A 16,078-nucleotide genomic window follows, 5' to 3' on the forward strand; every position below is an offset into this window, starting at 1 on the left:
TACAGCGCTGGCTCCGCCCTCTACCCAGCTGTTGTACAGCACTGGCTATGCTCCCTCCACCCATCTGTTTTTACAGTGCCAGCTCCACCCAGCTGTTGTAATGCACTGGCCACGCCCCCTCTACCCAGCTGTTGTACAGCGCTGGCTCCGCCCCTTTATCCAGCTGTTGTACAGCACTGGCTCCGCCCCCTCTACCCAGCTGTTGTAATGCACTGGCCACGCCCCCTCTACCGCCTCCACCCAGCTGTTGTACAGCGCTGGCTCCGCCCCCTCCACACAGATCTCTTGCGCCTGTTTCAGCAGCGTGACCTTTGACCTCGTCCCTGCTGCTTTTTCTCTTGATGCCATTTATTTTCCACGTGCTGTGAATCGTTGGAGCTGTGGTTCTGACTCTGTCCTACTTTCGTTGTGCGTCTGTGGCGTAACCGTGTGAACATATGTTGACAAGTGCCATGCCCCGGCTGTGCGATGCTTACATGAAGTCTAAACCAGGAAGTGATCAGTGCTGGTAACTCGACACCAGCACACAGACCAGTTCCATTATTGCTATTATTATTATTCTGCTTCTGATTATTATTATTATATTACTATGGTGACTATAATTACTTCTGTATCGTCAGCGATTCTCCTCATAATCAGCTCAGAGTTTGTTGTTCAGCCATGTATTTTTTTATTTTCAGATTTTTATTTGAGTTTTCTTTTTATTATTAAACTTGAAATGAACTAACAGACCCGGTGTCTTCACTAATCAAACACGTGGATGTGGACGGGGACCAAGTAACTAACATGAAGTTACTTCACCTTCTGGTACGTTACAGATGCTGTACGTTCTTCTACCATCGTTTCTGCCCTTCAGCCGCCACAAGCACACAAGACAGCCGTCTTTTATATGGCACCTCGAGATAAAAATCACAAAAGAACAAGTTTTTTTATTTAACAAATAAAAATGTGAGGAAAGGGAAGAGAAAAGGGAAATCAGTGGATCCTGGGAAAAGCAGAACAGGTAGAAGGAGCAGAACAAGGAGAGGGAGGAGATGAAGGTCCCCCCAAACCTGAACAGGTGAGTCTAATGGAGACCACTAAGTCCACTGATCTCAGGCTCAGGGGCAGAGAGGTCCAGTCGCCTTAGGTCTCTTGTGTTTTACTGGTGAAACCGGTAAAATATCTGGAGGGAAAATGTGAAGTCAAACTTCGTATTTGATCTAATTTAACCTGTTTATACTTCATTTTGTTTATTGTTTATCTTATTTGCTCTGGATGTTTATAAAGCAATTTCCTGTTTCTACCTCTGAACAATGGGCCCCCCAACCTAATCTAACCCCCCACCCCACCCCACCGAGCAAAAGCCAGTGTAAATAAATCATATTAATGTTGGCTCAAACCATAAATGTATCTTATTTATTCACGACATGAATGTACAACACAATAAAAACAACACCCAGTAAAGAAGTGATCACAATAAACGCGTGTTTCTGCTGCTCACCATTACAAAGTTTATCTCCACGGCTGTTCGTGAACACAGCAACGGCTGAATTAAACTGAAAAGTATTTTAAATAACATTTAAATTACTTGAATATTTTTTAGATGTTTGTAAAATGGAGTGAAATGTTTTGGATACATACGGTTTAATGTTTAATAAAAGCAACAATGCAGAGCATCGCCACAGGCTGAACGCTCCCAGAGTTACCGCGAGGACCCATTTGGTGTAACACCCCAAAAATGTATTTGGCCCCATCCAAGTTGTCTGGACACGCTCCTGCCTCTGAATCAGACTTTTACTCTGAAAATCTTCTTGTGACTCATTCATCCTGCTCAGAACCCCATCTTCATCATTTACAACCTGCCCTCATCATCCCTCCATAAAGTGGAGTTTTATGGTTGTCCACAGGTTAATGGTTCACCTGTCGACAGGTGACAGGAACCAGGCTCAAAGGTCATGTGACCTCCTTCCTGTTCCTTCTTTATTCTGGCTGATTTCTTTTCAGGATGTTTCCTGTTTTATTTTCTTTCTGATGTCGTTAACCAGCTCGCTGCAGAGCGACGTTCTCCCTAAACGCACCCGTCTCGTCTTCTGATCTCTTGGTTAGAAGCTCCGAACGTCTGATGTTCTCCACCAGGGATGTGGTTCTGAGGGTGCAGACCTTGTTCTAACTCGGATTCCTTCATCTAGCCACAATAACAGCTGACTGATCGGTCATCCATTGTTCATGTCTGAAACTGATTTAAACTTTTCTGAAACAGAAGCTGCCGAAGCAGAAAATCAAACATCAATAAAACACTTGAAAATAAAAGTGAATCTGAGGATTATTGTAGCTTTTATGTGATTTTACTGCAGACTCATCAGCATAAAACAATAAATCCTCAATAAAGCCAAGATTCATCTGCTGGAGGCTGAAGGTCCGGAGTTTGAGTCCCGGCTGGAGGCATGAGGGTTGTGGTCTGACGGGTGTGTACCAGTACTGCAACACGAGTCTAAAACCCTCCGATGGAGTTGTTTCAATACAAACGAGACCAGAGACGCACACACCATCAGGTGTCTTCAGATCAGAAACTTCTACACAACGTTTGTCCAGGTCCACCTGGTCATGGCGTTAGCGAAGGAACAAAATAAACACTTTGTGTTAAAGTTTTATGAAGTAACCAGGTTACATCAGCTGATTTAGGAGCAAATTCATTTGATCAGTTTGTTCATACTGAAGAAACATGAAAGCAAATGTTGGAGGGTCCTCTCCTCCCTGGAACCTCGGCTACATCTCCAGCTGGTTGCATCGTTGTGGAGGAAGCGGGACAGTCCAGGTGTGCTCACACCTGTTTGATTATTTCTAATAAATATGGTAGAAAGTCCCCTCGAGGGATCGGAGCATCCCACTCATCAGGTTGGACTCCTCGGGGACACGAAAATGCTTCTAACGTCTAAAGCAGGAGAATGAGAACAGGAAGGAGTTCTACAGCTTGTGGACAATCAGTAAAGCCACAACAGCACGTCTTAGTTTCTACGCAGCTCTCTGGAACAAGTCCTGATGGTTGGGACGTCACCAGTTCTCCACAGGCCCTCCCAGTTCAAACATGAAAGCTGTCCTGGAGACGACACGACCATTGATGTCCCCGACCTCACGGCTGGCCACCCTGGAACAGGTCAGAAGGTGCCTGAGGAGAACCTCTGGTTGTGGAGAAGAACCACGCAGATGAATTATTTCAGATGGGACTGGGAGTTGATTTGATTGTTTTGTCATCCAACTGGACCTCCCTCTAGCAGCCTGATTTCACATTAAAAGTCTGAAGTTCCCGGCAGAGTTCATTACTGTTTTACTTTGAAATTCCTGAGCAGGCAGAAGGACTTGGTGGTGCCCGGCCCCGGCCCGGCCTCCAGCCCTCCTCAGTACTCTTCTTTGATGTTCAAAGCTAAAGACGGAGAAACCAGGCCGTTGTTCCCGCTGCTGCTGGTCACCATGGCGATGCTGCTGCTGCTGTTGCCGTGGGGTCCACCGGTGCTGCTGGTGGGGGGCGTGGTCGTAGAGGAGGCCGGCTGCTGGAGTTTCTTCTTGTTGATTTTTCGCTCCTTTGCTCTTCTGTTCTGGAACCAGATCTTCACCTGGAAATTATGAAGGGAAATGAGTTCAAACAGTAGCTCTGAACTGAAGAGCATCTGGTCACATGACCCATCAGCTGAGTACCTGTCTCTCTGACAGACTGAGCGCCGAAGCGAGCTCCGCCTTTCTGCGGATGGTGATGTATTTACTGTAGTGGAACTCCTTCTCCAGCTCCAGACGTTGGTGGTCGGTGTAAACCACGCGGTATTTGTCTTTGGTCCTCGTCTTTCCATCTGAAACCAGCAGAAACTAGAAGATCAGCTGATCCGGGAGCCTCCTGTGTCTCATCTCCATGGCTGCATACCTGCTCATGAGTGAATGAACCTGTCTTTCTGCCCTGATGCAGCTAACCTCAGAGGGACTAGAGCTCCAGGCCTCGAGGGCCGGTATCCTGAGTCTTTTTGTGGTTTCCTGCTCCAACACAGTCGAATCACCTGTGCAGCAGCACATCATCTCCAGGAGCCTGCTGATCACCTGCTGACTGACATCAGGCATGTTGGAACAGAGAACACTAAAAGGTGTAGGACAGCGACCCTGGAGGACTGGAGTTTGCAGGGGCGTGTCCAGAGAGTGGCCTGGGGTAGCACATGCCACCCTTAGAATCTGATTGGCCACCCCAGGTGCCACCCCACTAAGTTCCAGTTTAAATTGACTTTACATTGTCGACAAAAGGCTTGGGTTGTAAACTCCAAAACAGTGTGTGGTTGGTTGCATGCACATTTCACCTTGTTTTCTAGCCCAGGCATGTAGTATTAATATTATTTAATATTTTTTCATATTCACATACATAATATTTAGTCCCAATCAACTCCAGTTGGTGGCAGTAATGCAACAAGAAGTGACTTGCTAACCACCACAAAGGTAGAAGATGAAAAGAAGGTGATTGTGCAATGTGAAACTAAAAAATTCACTAGAGTAAATTAATTAATAAATGATTTGTGTAAATAAATAAATAATCATAAGCATTGGTGCCACCCATGAATAAACAAGTGCCCCACATGGGCCACCCCATTTTAAAAGTCCTGGACACGGCTCTGGGAGTTTGACACCTGTGCTATAAGGAGTTAGAATTTTTAATGCTGCCTGGCGTTATTATTAACTAAATCATTTACTTATTTATTTACACTTGATTAGTACCGCCTTAAACTCAAGTTACAGACGTCGGGTTTAGTAGGGAGAGCGTTGGAGAACCAAGGGAGCAGACGAGTGACTGTGGAAACTTATGAAAACAGTCGATTTCTGGTTCTCTAAAAATGTGAAAGTCATGGAGCTCAGTAGCAGGCGGGGTGTGCAGCGGGCGGTCCCGACTCTGGCAGAACCAAGAGGAGTGGCCTGGGTCCGAAGCAAAGACCCAGACATGAATTCCTACAGAATTTATCTTCAAATGCACGAGTCCATCTGCTAGCGTAGCTTCTAGCGGCTAGCTGAAGGAGATCACAGCCTCCTTGTGAGCGTCACAGATCTCACAGGCTTTTCCAGCTGGACGCCCACTCATGGCCAGGAGATATGAACCTGAACAGAGATTTAAAATACGTTTTCATGTGGCACCATGGACGTAATTTTGGGGGGGGGACAGGGGGGACATGTCCCCCCCCCCCCACCACTTTTTCCAAAGTCAAGTTTTGACCCCTGCACTTTTTACCATCCAAAAACAATATTACACTATATTAAATTGACACTGGTTGAGCTCTAGGACCAAGCGGAAAGCAACCATTTGTGTTGAAGCCTGTTTCCCATTAGAACATATTGTAAAGATACCCCCCCCCCCCCCCCCCTACTTCTAAAGTGAAAATTACGTCCTTGTGTGGCACTGTGCAGCTTTAGGCTAATGTGTGTAGCCTTCAGCTGGGGGGTCTCCGCTTCTTCAGCCTGAGACGCTGCAGGTGTGGTGAGGGTCTCACACAGCAGCCCTGCCAGTGAGCTCTGGATTCGTTCCCCATCGCTTTCCTTGTGATCATCTAGATTTTCCCCCCAAACTTTAGTTTGTCTTTCATTTGTATTTGTGGCATTTTCTTATTTCTTTTTCGTAAAAGCTGGAGATTTCCTTCTGGGTGATGCAGCAGGTGGAAGCGAAAGGAAACCTGGTTAAAGAGCAGCTGACCGGGTTTATGTTGAAAGTCATTAAAAGGCCTTCAGCTCAGATTCATTAACGCTGAACACACACCAGAAGAACTCAGATCTTTAAACTCTCCGAGCAGAAAATCCAACTCAAACATTTGAGTTTGAGGGAACATCTGTCTCCCGGTCTGCTCTGCTCCTCACAGAACCACTTTGGGTCAGGGGCGGGGGGGCGGGGGGTCCAAATCTAACCCAAATTTGATTTATTTTTTTAACATCTGGAATTGTTTTATCCAGATTGTAGAAAACATCTGTAAGAAAAGCAAACAGATAAACATTGTGTATTGTTCTGGTTAACTTGTTCAAGATGGCTGCCAATCCCCATTGTCCATCTGAGCAGGGACCATACCTGGATCATCATCCTCAGCTGAAGGTAACAACAACAATCAGTTCTAAAAGAACCGGTTCTGAGGAATGAAAAAGAAACTAAAGAATCAAACTGAGTTTTATAATTTTATTTATTTTTGACCTTTCTGATTAATTTCAACGTGTTATAGCCAAAGCCTGTTAGTGATGTGTTCACTGACCCACATAAAAATCAGATTTATAAGTTTGAGATTGGCTAGTTCTCATTACATCAATACATTTTACTATTCATAATAATAGGCATTTATTATTATTATTGCTTTTATTATTATTATAATTGTTATTGCTATTATTATTATTATTATTACAATTATTATAATTATCATAATTGTTGTCATTATTATTGCTGTTATTATATTATTATTATTATTATTATTATTATTATCATTACTGTAATTGTTATTATAATAATAACATTAATAATTATTATTATTTTTAGTAGTATAATAATTATAATAATAATAATTATTATTATCAATCAATCAATCAAAGCTTTATTTATAAAAAGCCTTCCGCAACCCTGTCAGGAAGCCCAAGGCGCTGAACATGGTACAGAAAGTTAAATATAGTGAATAAATCAGAAAATAAAAGCAATTCAGAATACAGATTACAAAAAAGGTGAAACATTCTAGTAGAAGACAAATGTGTAAAACAAGGACAGAGTGAACCAATGAAAACTATTAAATAAAATCAACATTAAAAAAGGGCCAAATTCAAACATGTTCATTATTATTATTATTGCTATTATTATAATTATCATAATTGTTGTCATTATTATTGCTGTTATTATTGCTGTTATTATTATTATTTTATTATTATTATTATTACTATAATTATTATTATAATAATCACATTAATAATTATTATTATTTTTAATAGTATAATAATAATAATAATAATAATAATAATAATAATAATTATTATTATTATTATTATTATTATTATTATTATTATTATTACTATAATTATTATGATAATAATAACAATAGTAATTTGTATTATTTTTGATAGTATAATAATAATAATTATTATTGTTATTATTATTATTGTTATTATTATTATTATTATTATTATTATTATTATTATTATTATTATTATTATACTGTGAGGGATTTCCGTTTATTAGATGGATTTAAATCTATTTGTAAAACAAAAGTTCTGAATAGAGACCCAAAGGTTCGGGTCCATTGTTGTGTTTAAATCTGAATGGATCCATTTTTATTGAAGCTGTTTAACCTGCAATTTGCTCTTTAAACGTATTTTGTTGCTTTGATTTTCCGTTCTTCTGCTTTGGGACCAGACCGGTACCGGCCGTTCTCGGGCTGAAATTAAAGGCCCGTTTCACTTGATGGCGGCTCTTTCCCGAACCTGAACCGTTTACAAAGGAATGAGTGAAACGTTAGAACCGGACCGGTACCGATCCATATGAATAAAGGAGACAGATTTTTGGGGTTTGGGCCTAGCTTTCATTCCCGCCGCGGTTCCTCGGTTAACCGACTAACGCGGATAAAGCCGCTGCTATCTGCTGTCATATGAAAATATTCAACAGTCTGTGGGACCAGAAACGGAACCAGAACCAGGCCTGGAAGTCAGATCTTTAACATCATTTAAAACAGACTTTTACATAAAGTTTAGATGAAATGATGAAATTTTGTTTTAAACCAAAACCGTTTCTCTGTTGATCCTTTTAGACCATTAGAACCAGATTAAACGGGCCCCGGTTCTTACTGGGGTTGCTGGGCGGAACCGAGGTTCGGATCCAGTCGTACGGATTCCTCCTCCGCGGTGATCCAGGAGAAAGCGGTCCTGGTAGGCCGACCGGCTGTCCGGGGAACTCCTGCGGGCTGAAGGGTATGGGGCCCCCGCTGATCCCGGGCCCCGTAGGCGCTCCCCCGGTCCCGTAGGGATGGGAGGACCAGTCGTCCCGTGTGGGCGGAGGGGGCGGCGGGTAAACCGGGCTCCAGCCGCCGGGTCCAGGTCCGGTCTGCTGGCCCTGGTGCGGCTCGACGCTCAGCCCGGGATGGTGGTGGTAGGCGGGGAAGTCTGAGTATTGCGGCGGGCCCGGTACCGGGAAGTTCTGCGGGCTGAGGCTGAGGCTCGGGTGCCGGGTGACTGGGTTCTGGTGCGGGTACATGGCGGGATCCTTGTCCAGCTGCAGGTAACTCACGAACATCTTTCCAGGTGAGGAATCTCCTTCGGGAGTCAGAGGATCCAGCCTAGTGCCGTTCACCTGGTCAGGTGAACCAGCTCTCTGTCCGCGTCACTACACCTGTGTGCACCTACACCTGCTCAGCGCGCGCTCCATCAGCCACACGCTGAAAACGGTCGAGGTCACGTGGTCAGTTTTATTGTTCTGATCTCCAAACACACACACACGCACGCACGCACGCACACACATGCACACACATACACACACACGCACACACACACACACGCACACACACACACACACACACACACACACACACACACACACACACACATCAAGGAGGCTCTTCACAGAAACAACATAATTTTAATGTAAAAATTGCTTTTTTAAAAGATAAAAACATGTTTAAAATGACAAAGAATAAAAGTTTGGATGAAATGTGAGGAAAGGGAGAGAGAACGTGTAGAAAGAGTGACATCAGTGGAAAGGCAGAATAAGGAGAGGGAGGTGATGGAGGTCCCACCAAAGCCTGAACAGGTGAGTTTAAAGGAGACCACTGAGTCCACTGATCTCAGGCTCAGGAGGAGAGAGGTCCAGAGTCTGGGGGCCACAGCAGCAGATGATCTGTCACCTTTGACCTTTAGCCTGGTGCTGCACAACCAGTAGGCTTTGGTCACTGGACCTCAGGGACCTGCTGGGGGTGTAGGCATAGTAGAAAATGCCAGGGGAGATCCAAAAAATGGTTGTATAAACATATTTATCAGTATTGTGTAATGAAAGCAGAGCACAAGAGAAAAAATTAAACTCACAAAACAACGTGTTTTTATTCATTCAAAGATCGTGACTCCCCCTCCGCTAATCCTCACACTGGTACAGTCCACAGGCTGCTCCGATGCTCCCGGAGGTGGGAGTGAGCAGGAGGAGAGAAACGGTTAATAACTACACCAGTAGTTGAACAGCTGCTGAAAGACATCTTTTCTCTGATAAACTTTGTTAATGTCCCAGTAAAACGTCCCGTCAAGGAGCTGCAGCTCGTCTCCATGCTGGAGTCTCAGGTAGTTAACAGGTAGTTAACAGGTAGTCAACAGGTAGTTAACCCTCCAGGTGGGCAGGCCGAGAAAATACTGGAAACAAATCAAAGCTTTGCTGCATTTAGTGAAAGCAAAAGGAAACACAGCTAAGCTTTTTAAACATGTGGAAGCAGCCTAGCAGCCAATGAACACAGCAGCGACCTGTAGCCCACACGCTACGGCAGGCCCTTTTAACATTTTAATCAGTAATCGCACCTTTTTAGCCTCATTTCTATTTTCACATTGGTCCTCTAAGTATTATTCTTACTGGTCATCATTGAAACGAAAGGCATCAGCAGCTATTTAGTTACTAATATATATTATTTAAGGACATGTTAGTGATGAGAAACCCTTAAAAAGCTATTAGGTGGTTATTTTAGCTCTTATTAGGCAGACTGGATGTTTTCTCCAGACATCCATAAATATATTTAAAGCACCAGGCTGAAGTTAAACGTCAGTTTTAGGTAGTAAACATGACAGATTTAACGTTTTTGTTTTGCTGATGCAGCAGCTAGCATCATCTCTGCTGCTGCTGAGCACAGCTGCTCACCGAGGGACAGAAAATAAACCAGCTTTGTGTTGGTTTTTACATTTAAGATCATTTTGATGGAGACTTTTGGGGTTTTAACAGCTTCCACATCATGTTACTATAGTCACATCATATTTATAGATGACATTATATTTATGAAGAAAGACTCCATCAGGTCTTTTTGGCCTGTGGGACTCGGCTTCAGGAGGAGCAACGAGGTTTTTGTCCTAATTCCATGCTATCGTTCTTCTCTAAAGAAGCAATTGAGATAAGGAGACGTGGATGTGGGACCATGAACAGGGACGACGGAGTGTGCACGTTGAACCGCGCATGGGACTGCAACGTCGGAGAGGGGAGAGCGGGCAGCAGAGGGCGACAATGTCCTCTGCTGCCCGCAGATAAACGGAGAAGGAAGTGACGCGCCACCATCAGTGTCAGCCTGAGGAAGTCTGCAGCTGCAGGCGAAACGTAGCGACAAAACAGGTGACGAAACCGTTTCTGTGTTTTAAAAAAGAACGAAAGCATGGAATTAGAAACAAGACACAGCAAGAACACACCTAAGAGGTTTTTGTCCTGTCCTTCGAACACGGGACTAGCTCTGCACCCTTAGTGGGTCCGGTGGGGGGGGGGGGGGGGGGGGGGGTACTCAAAGAATATGGGGTACCAGGGGTCTCATTTATCAAGCTAGCTTACGCACAAAACGGGGTCGGAAAACTGCGTGAGCAACTTTCCACACAAACTTTGGGATTTATGAAAGAAAACTTAGCGGAAGAATGTGCGCAACTTTAAGTTGACTAAGGACCTGGCTTACGCACATGTTGGACATGGAGAGCACCTGCAGTGCTGCTGCTGAGAAGGATAAAGTTATGAAATCCTGCAGCATTATCACTTGTACTGCTGAATTAAAGAATCACTGTATGGCGTTACATAACTGCTCTTATTGGTGTATCAAATTTTGACAGGCCTGCAGCCATTTGTCACGGTCTGAGGTATTTCCCTGCTGTCACTCCCTGTCTTTTGAGTTTACCTCTGCAGGTGGGCGTGTCTGGAGGTGACCAAGCTGCAGCAGATCTGCACATCAGCTGGCCAGGGGTATTTAAGCAGCTGGGAGACTCCTACACTTCGCTGGATGATTAGTCTACCTGGGTACCTTCTAACAGCCACTTGTGAAACTTATTCGAGCTACGTAACCTCTTGAGAATTAGATTTGTTTTTGGATTTTGGATTTTTTGAGATTTTAGATGTGTTTTGGATTTTTGGATTTTGCATTTTACTCTTCCTGCTCTCGTTCACCAGATCAAACCTCCACTTTCATCCCCGACTGGCTATTTCTCTGGAACTCCAACCTGCTTGTCTCTCAGCTGCTCCCTGGCCAGAACCACCTCCAGCTGCCCACCTAAGCTCCCTGGATCTCCACCAACTCAGCTCCCTCCACGTCTCCCCTTCTGGATCTCAGTTTCAGGAATCCCCTCTCAGCCCAGACCGGACCACTCCTCCCTCGAGCTACTTTTTCCCCTCTCCAGACTGTAAGTCCCCCACACAATTCCGATTCCTTGTTTTCCCCTTTGAGTTGGATCTGACTCCCATCTGTCCACAGATTTCCCGCACGGGCTCCCTTAATGAAAGAACTCAGCTACGTTCAAGCTGCTCCCTTGGTTTCCTTTTAATAAATTCTTATTTAAAGCACTTTCCCCGTCTCAAGCTGATTCTGTATGTCGTGGGTTAGACATCTACACCACAACATGACACCATTAGTGTGATTACTGAGTAGACATAGATACCACAGATACACTCATGCATAATGTGTCACAATGGATGCGCTGGCACTCCTGGATGACTATGTCAATGGCAGGATCCGGATGGAGAGAGTGTTCAGAGATCACACAGATCTCCTGGCACATGACGACGACTGGCTGATGAGCTGATTTAGATTCCCCAGAGCCCCCCCCCCCCTTACACCTCTGTGCTGAGCTGAGCACGGTGCTAGAGCGACCGGCCTGCCGGACTCATTCACTTCCATTGCACCTCCAGCTGCTGACTGCTTTTGGGTTCCTGGCAACCGGCTCGTTCCAACGGGAATCAGCAGACAGGTAGGGTCATCCTGGCTTGATCGAATTGATATTAATTTAATTACTGCCCAAAGCTTCTTTGGATAACAAATACCCTTAGATCTGGAATATCTCAGTCACCGCTAAGCATCGTAATGCCCGCTGTTTTGAATGGCATAATTAAAATGACAGTCCAGTACATGAAGTTTCCCTACACGGTCGGAGAACAGGCCAACGTTAAAGCGCAATTAGCAGCAATGTCCGGTTTTCCAGATGTTATCGGCGCTATTGACTGCACTCCTGTTGCTACAAGGGCTCCGAGTGAGAAAACCATACATTCCATCAACGTCCAAATTATTTGTGGGCCAGACGTGGTTCTATCAAATGTGGTGGCACGTTGGCCTGGGTCTACACATGACTCATTCATCCTGATGCAACAGACTGCAGGCAGGCGCTGCGTGTGATGGCCGGCTCCTCGGTGAGTAGATCCACACTTCTATTACTCAAACCGCTGCGTATTATAATCGTTGTGGTATGACACACAGGTGACAGTGGCTACCCCCTGAGATCCTGGCTCCTCACTCCCTTCAACAACCAGCAGAACACAGAGGAGCTGCAATTCAATGAAGTCCATGGGCGTGCGCGCTCTGTTATTGAGCGCGCCACTGGCTGTATTAAATGCAGGTGGAGATGTTCAGATGCGTCAGGGGGCAGACTGCTGTACCAACCCAAAAAGGTATGCTGAATAATTCTGGCCTGCGGTGTCCTGCACAACATTTCACTGAGGAACAACATTCCTCCCCCACCGGGGCTACCTCCCCCTCCTCACCTTGACCAGCCTGAAGTGCAGCCCCCGCCCCGACATGTGGATCTCAGCAGGGGGCCATATTGAGACAGGATGTCATGCGTCGTTTATAGAACCAACACAGAAGGCATGATTTTCATATTTTATTTTTTCACCAATTCCTTAGGTGTTCCTGAAATTTCAGTCAGGACGTCACACATTCTGTGCAGTTCTTCTCGCACTGATCATGTCCCTCTGTGGCTGCAGGACAGTGTCAGTTAGCATTCGGCCACTTCCAGGTGCGCCATGCGCCCGAGGCAGCCACGTCTTCGGTCGTCGCCCGGGATGCCTCATTGGACCCTTCGTCCAGAGTCACTTGGGGAACATTGAGATTTGGTTTTGTTTTATTTTTTAACGACGGACACATTTGATCTGCATTAATAAAAGGCTTAAACGTTACCAGTGTCCTCTGCATGGTCAGGGTCTCCCTCCTTCTCCGGCACAATGCCACGCACGCTTGCCGGTCCGAGTACTGCTGAGATCCTAACGGCGAGCGGAGGGAGATCAGAGGTGCCAGGGCCTCCGCCAGTGGCAGACTCACTCTGGCGGTGGCAAAACATCTTTTTTTTGCCTCCACCTTCAGATCGGACCATTTTATTTTAATATCCGCCACAGATCTCTCTGACAAACTCACAGCATTGACGGCTTCAGCAGCGCTGTGCCACTCTGATGATTTCCTCTTATTTGTTATGCCACTGCTGTGATCTCCAAAAAGCTCTTCCTTTCATTTCTCCACCTCACCCACAGGTACCTCAACTTCTGCTTCGGGGAAATTGCGCTTCCTTGATCTGCCTTGATCTACGGTCGCCATCGTCATTGGCGGAGCGCTGCAACAGCTGGCTTATGTATATGCATGAGGTCCACAAGGCACTTTGCATTGACTATTTATGGCAGTAAGTGGGCGTGGTGAGGGCGGGATGTGACTAAAAAGCAGCTGAGAACCTTTCTAGATAGTTTCTGATTTATGAAGCGGAGATTGCGTGCAGCTGTGAGTACTCGACGTTTGATAGATCACAAACCTACTTGGCGTTTGTACATTTATTTTGCTGGGCTTAAGTACGGTTTTAGTAAGGATTCTATGCAATGTTTGATAAATGAGACCCCAGGCCCTCTTATACGGCTGTTAGGTCCCTGTAGGACCGGTGTCAGAGCTTGGTCCGCATTGCCGGCAGTAAGTCGGGCTCGTTCCCAGTGAGAGTTGGACCCCGCCAAGGCTGCCCTTTGTCACCGATTCTGTTCATAACCTTTATGGACAGGATTTCTAGGTGCAGCCAGGGTGTTGAGGGGATCCGTTTTAGTGGCCTGAGGATCGAGTTTCTGCTTTTTGCAGATGATGTGGTCCTGTTGGTGTAATGATTTAAATTACAGGTTTTTTAATAAGCCATAAGGTGTGGTATTCCATAGGAAATATGAAATCCACCTTACGGATCTGAGAGGTTATTTAAACCAGAAGATTGGAACTTTTTAATGCAGGGATTAGATAACAGCTTCATATTCACTCAGAGACAACAGAAGAGAGTCAAGTTTAAAAGTTTAAAGATAAATGGAGGAGGGAGATCTGGCCGTTTGGTTGGGATCTGGGGTGGTGGGTTGCTGTCGGGGAAGCCTGCTCATCAGCACCCCAGCAGAAAGGGTCAGACTCTGGTAACCGGTGATGGTTGTACCCCATGTGCAGCAGTACCGGGACCAGAGTGAATAGGGTGTGTATGGGGAGCATGAGTGGGTGTCCGGCGTGCATTTTTGTAAGTCTTGGGTTGTATGTGCATGTGTGAGCATGAGGGAGGGAGCGTGTGACTGTGTTTGTGTATGACTGTATATGTCAGGTGGGGCCTTTGGGTCCTCCCCTCTCCTGGAACTTCTCTTGATGATATAGATCTTTGTCCCCCCTCCCCCTGCCACACCTGGTGTGGAGGCTTGTGCCTTGGTCTGCCTGAGTGTTCGTGGCAACCGGGTCTGGGGGTTTAAGATTTTGGCATCTGCCTGATCAATCCCGGTGGCTGCCTGGTGGGGTTTGGGTCCCTGGGCTCTGCTGGGTCCCCGGCGGGGGTGGTCGCCCCTGGGTCCCGGGTCGCTGGGTCCCGGGCTCGGCCGGCTAGGGGGTGGGAGGCTGCGGGCGGGCCTGTGGGCTTGCCGCTGATATCTCCAGGGACTCTGCCGGCTGCTGGTTGTGGCCCCCCGGGGCGATCCTCTGTGCCTCTCCAGGGGGGCGGGGGCCTTCCTGGTTGCAGTCTCCTTGGGGTTCCTGCGTTCTGGGGCAGCGCCTGGATCTCTGGGACTTGGAGCTCCCCCCGTCTCCTGCGCATCTTTGGGGGGCGGATCTGTGGTCCCTCACACTCTCTGTTGGACGCTCCTATAGAGAAAAACCTTAAATAAACAAGCGCGTGTACACACACAGGTGCTCACATGGTGCTCTCAAAAGTATGGGCTTGGGCACGTTAAACACAGGTCTTAAGACTATGGTGGGCACTTAATGCGTTGTGATTTATTATCGTGATTCTTCAGTTAAGCAATGTTGATTATATATATATATATATATATATATATATATATATTGTTTTTTTTTTTTTTTATCAAGTTGACGCAGTGATAGGTAGATCTTGTTGTATTGTTGTTGTGTCCCTTTTTTTTTGTGTCCTTTTGTTTGTTTGTTTTTTTGTCTTTTTCTGCAGGTCTAGAAGCAGACTCTTGTTCATTGTTTATTTTTGTGGAACCCCCCCCCCCCCTCCACCTTTTGTCTTTTCCTTTCTCTTTCACCTCTGACTCCGTGTCTGGTCGGAATTACAAAGCATTCAACAACAATAACAATAAAGTTTTAAGTATCAGGCGTGACATTAAAAGCAGACACTTTGATGCTCCACCTGAGAGTAAATCTGTAAGGCTTGTCACCAGCATTCAGACATCAATTCTGTTTGCTTCACAGCCAGACAGGACACGGTTAAAAAAAAAAAAAAAAAAAAAAAAGGTTTAAAGATTTATTACTAAACAAATTAAACTAGACTAACTTTAAGCACTAAGTGTATGGTGTAACTAAGGTGGATGAGACGGTGAATGGATGATGTGTGATGTTGATCAGAACCAGCAAATCAAAAAAGCGATTAGTTCTGACGGGAACTGAAGGTGATGTCTTCGCGTTAAGCTTTGGTTAGGAGGTTCATAAACACACGAGAAACCATTATGTCGGTCTACCTACCCTTCAGGAAGTCCCCTTTAGATCAGGAATATCGAGGTCCAGCTTGACCCTCTCTGGAACCGAAGCCGGTGGGAAAAGCAGCGGTTGCCGACCAGTCCAGCCTGTGAGTTACTTCCGTGATCACGACAGTTTGTTGGCGTCTGGTGAGACCCAAGCCTGGGTCTTGATGGTTC

The 16,078-nt window shown here is 45.6% G+C and overlaps 1 protein-coding gene across 1 annotated transcript; it reads right to left on the reverse strand.

Annotated features, from left to right (window-relative positions):
* Positions 1-3,225: 3,225 nt before the first annotated feature.
* On the reverse strand, positions 3,226-8,360 carry cdx1b (caudal type homeobox 1 b). Its single transcript, XM_015961984.3, has 3 exons — positions 7,804-8,360; positions 3,676-3,824; positions 3,226-3,593 (listed from the first exon to the last, which is right to left on the reverse strand). The coding sequence occupies exons 1-3, from the start codon at positions 8,246-8,248 to the stop codon at positions 3,378-3,380; spliced, it is 810 nt and encodes a 269-aa protein (XP_015817470.1). The 5' UTR covers positions 8,249-8,360; the 3' UTR covers positions 3,226-3,377.
* Between the last annotated feature and the right edge of the window lie 7,718 nt (positions 8,361-16,078).

The sequence above is a fragment of the Nothobranchius furzeri genome, chromosome 10, assembly GCF_043380555.1.
Source record: "Nothobranchius furzeri strain GRZ-AD chromosome 10, NfurGRZ-RIMD1, whole genome shotgun sequence".
Classification (NCBI taxonomy): Eukaryota; Metazoa; Chordata; class Actinopteri; order Cyprinodontiformes; family Nothobranchiidae; genus Nothobranchius; species Nothobranchius furzeri.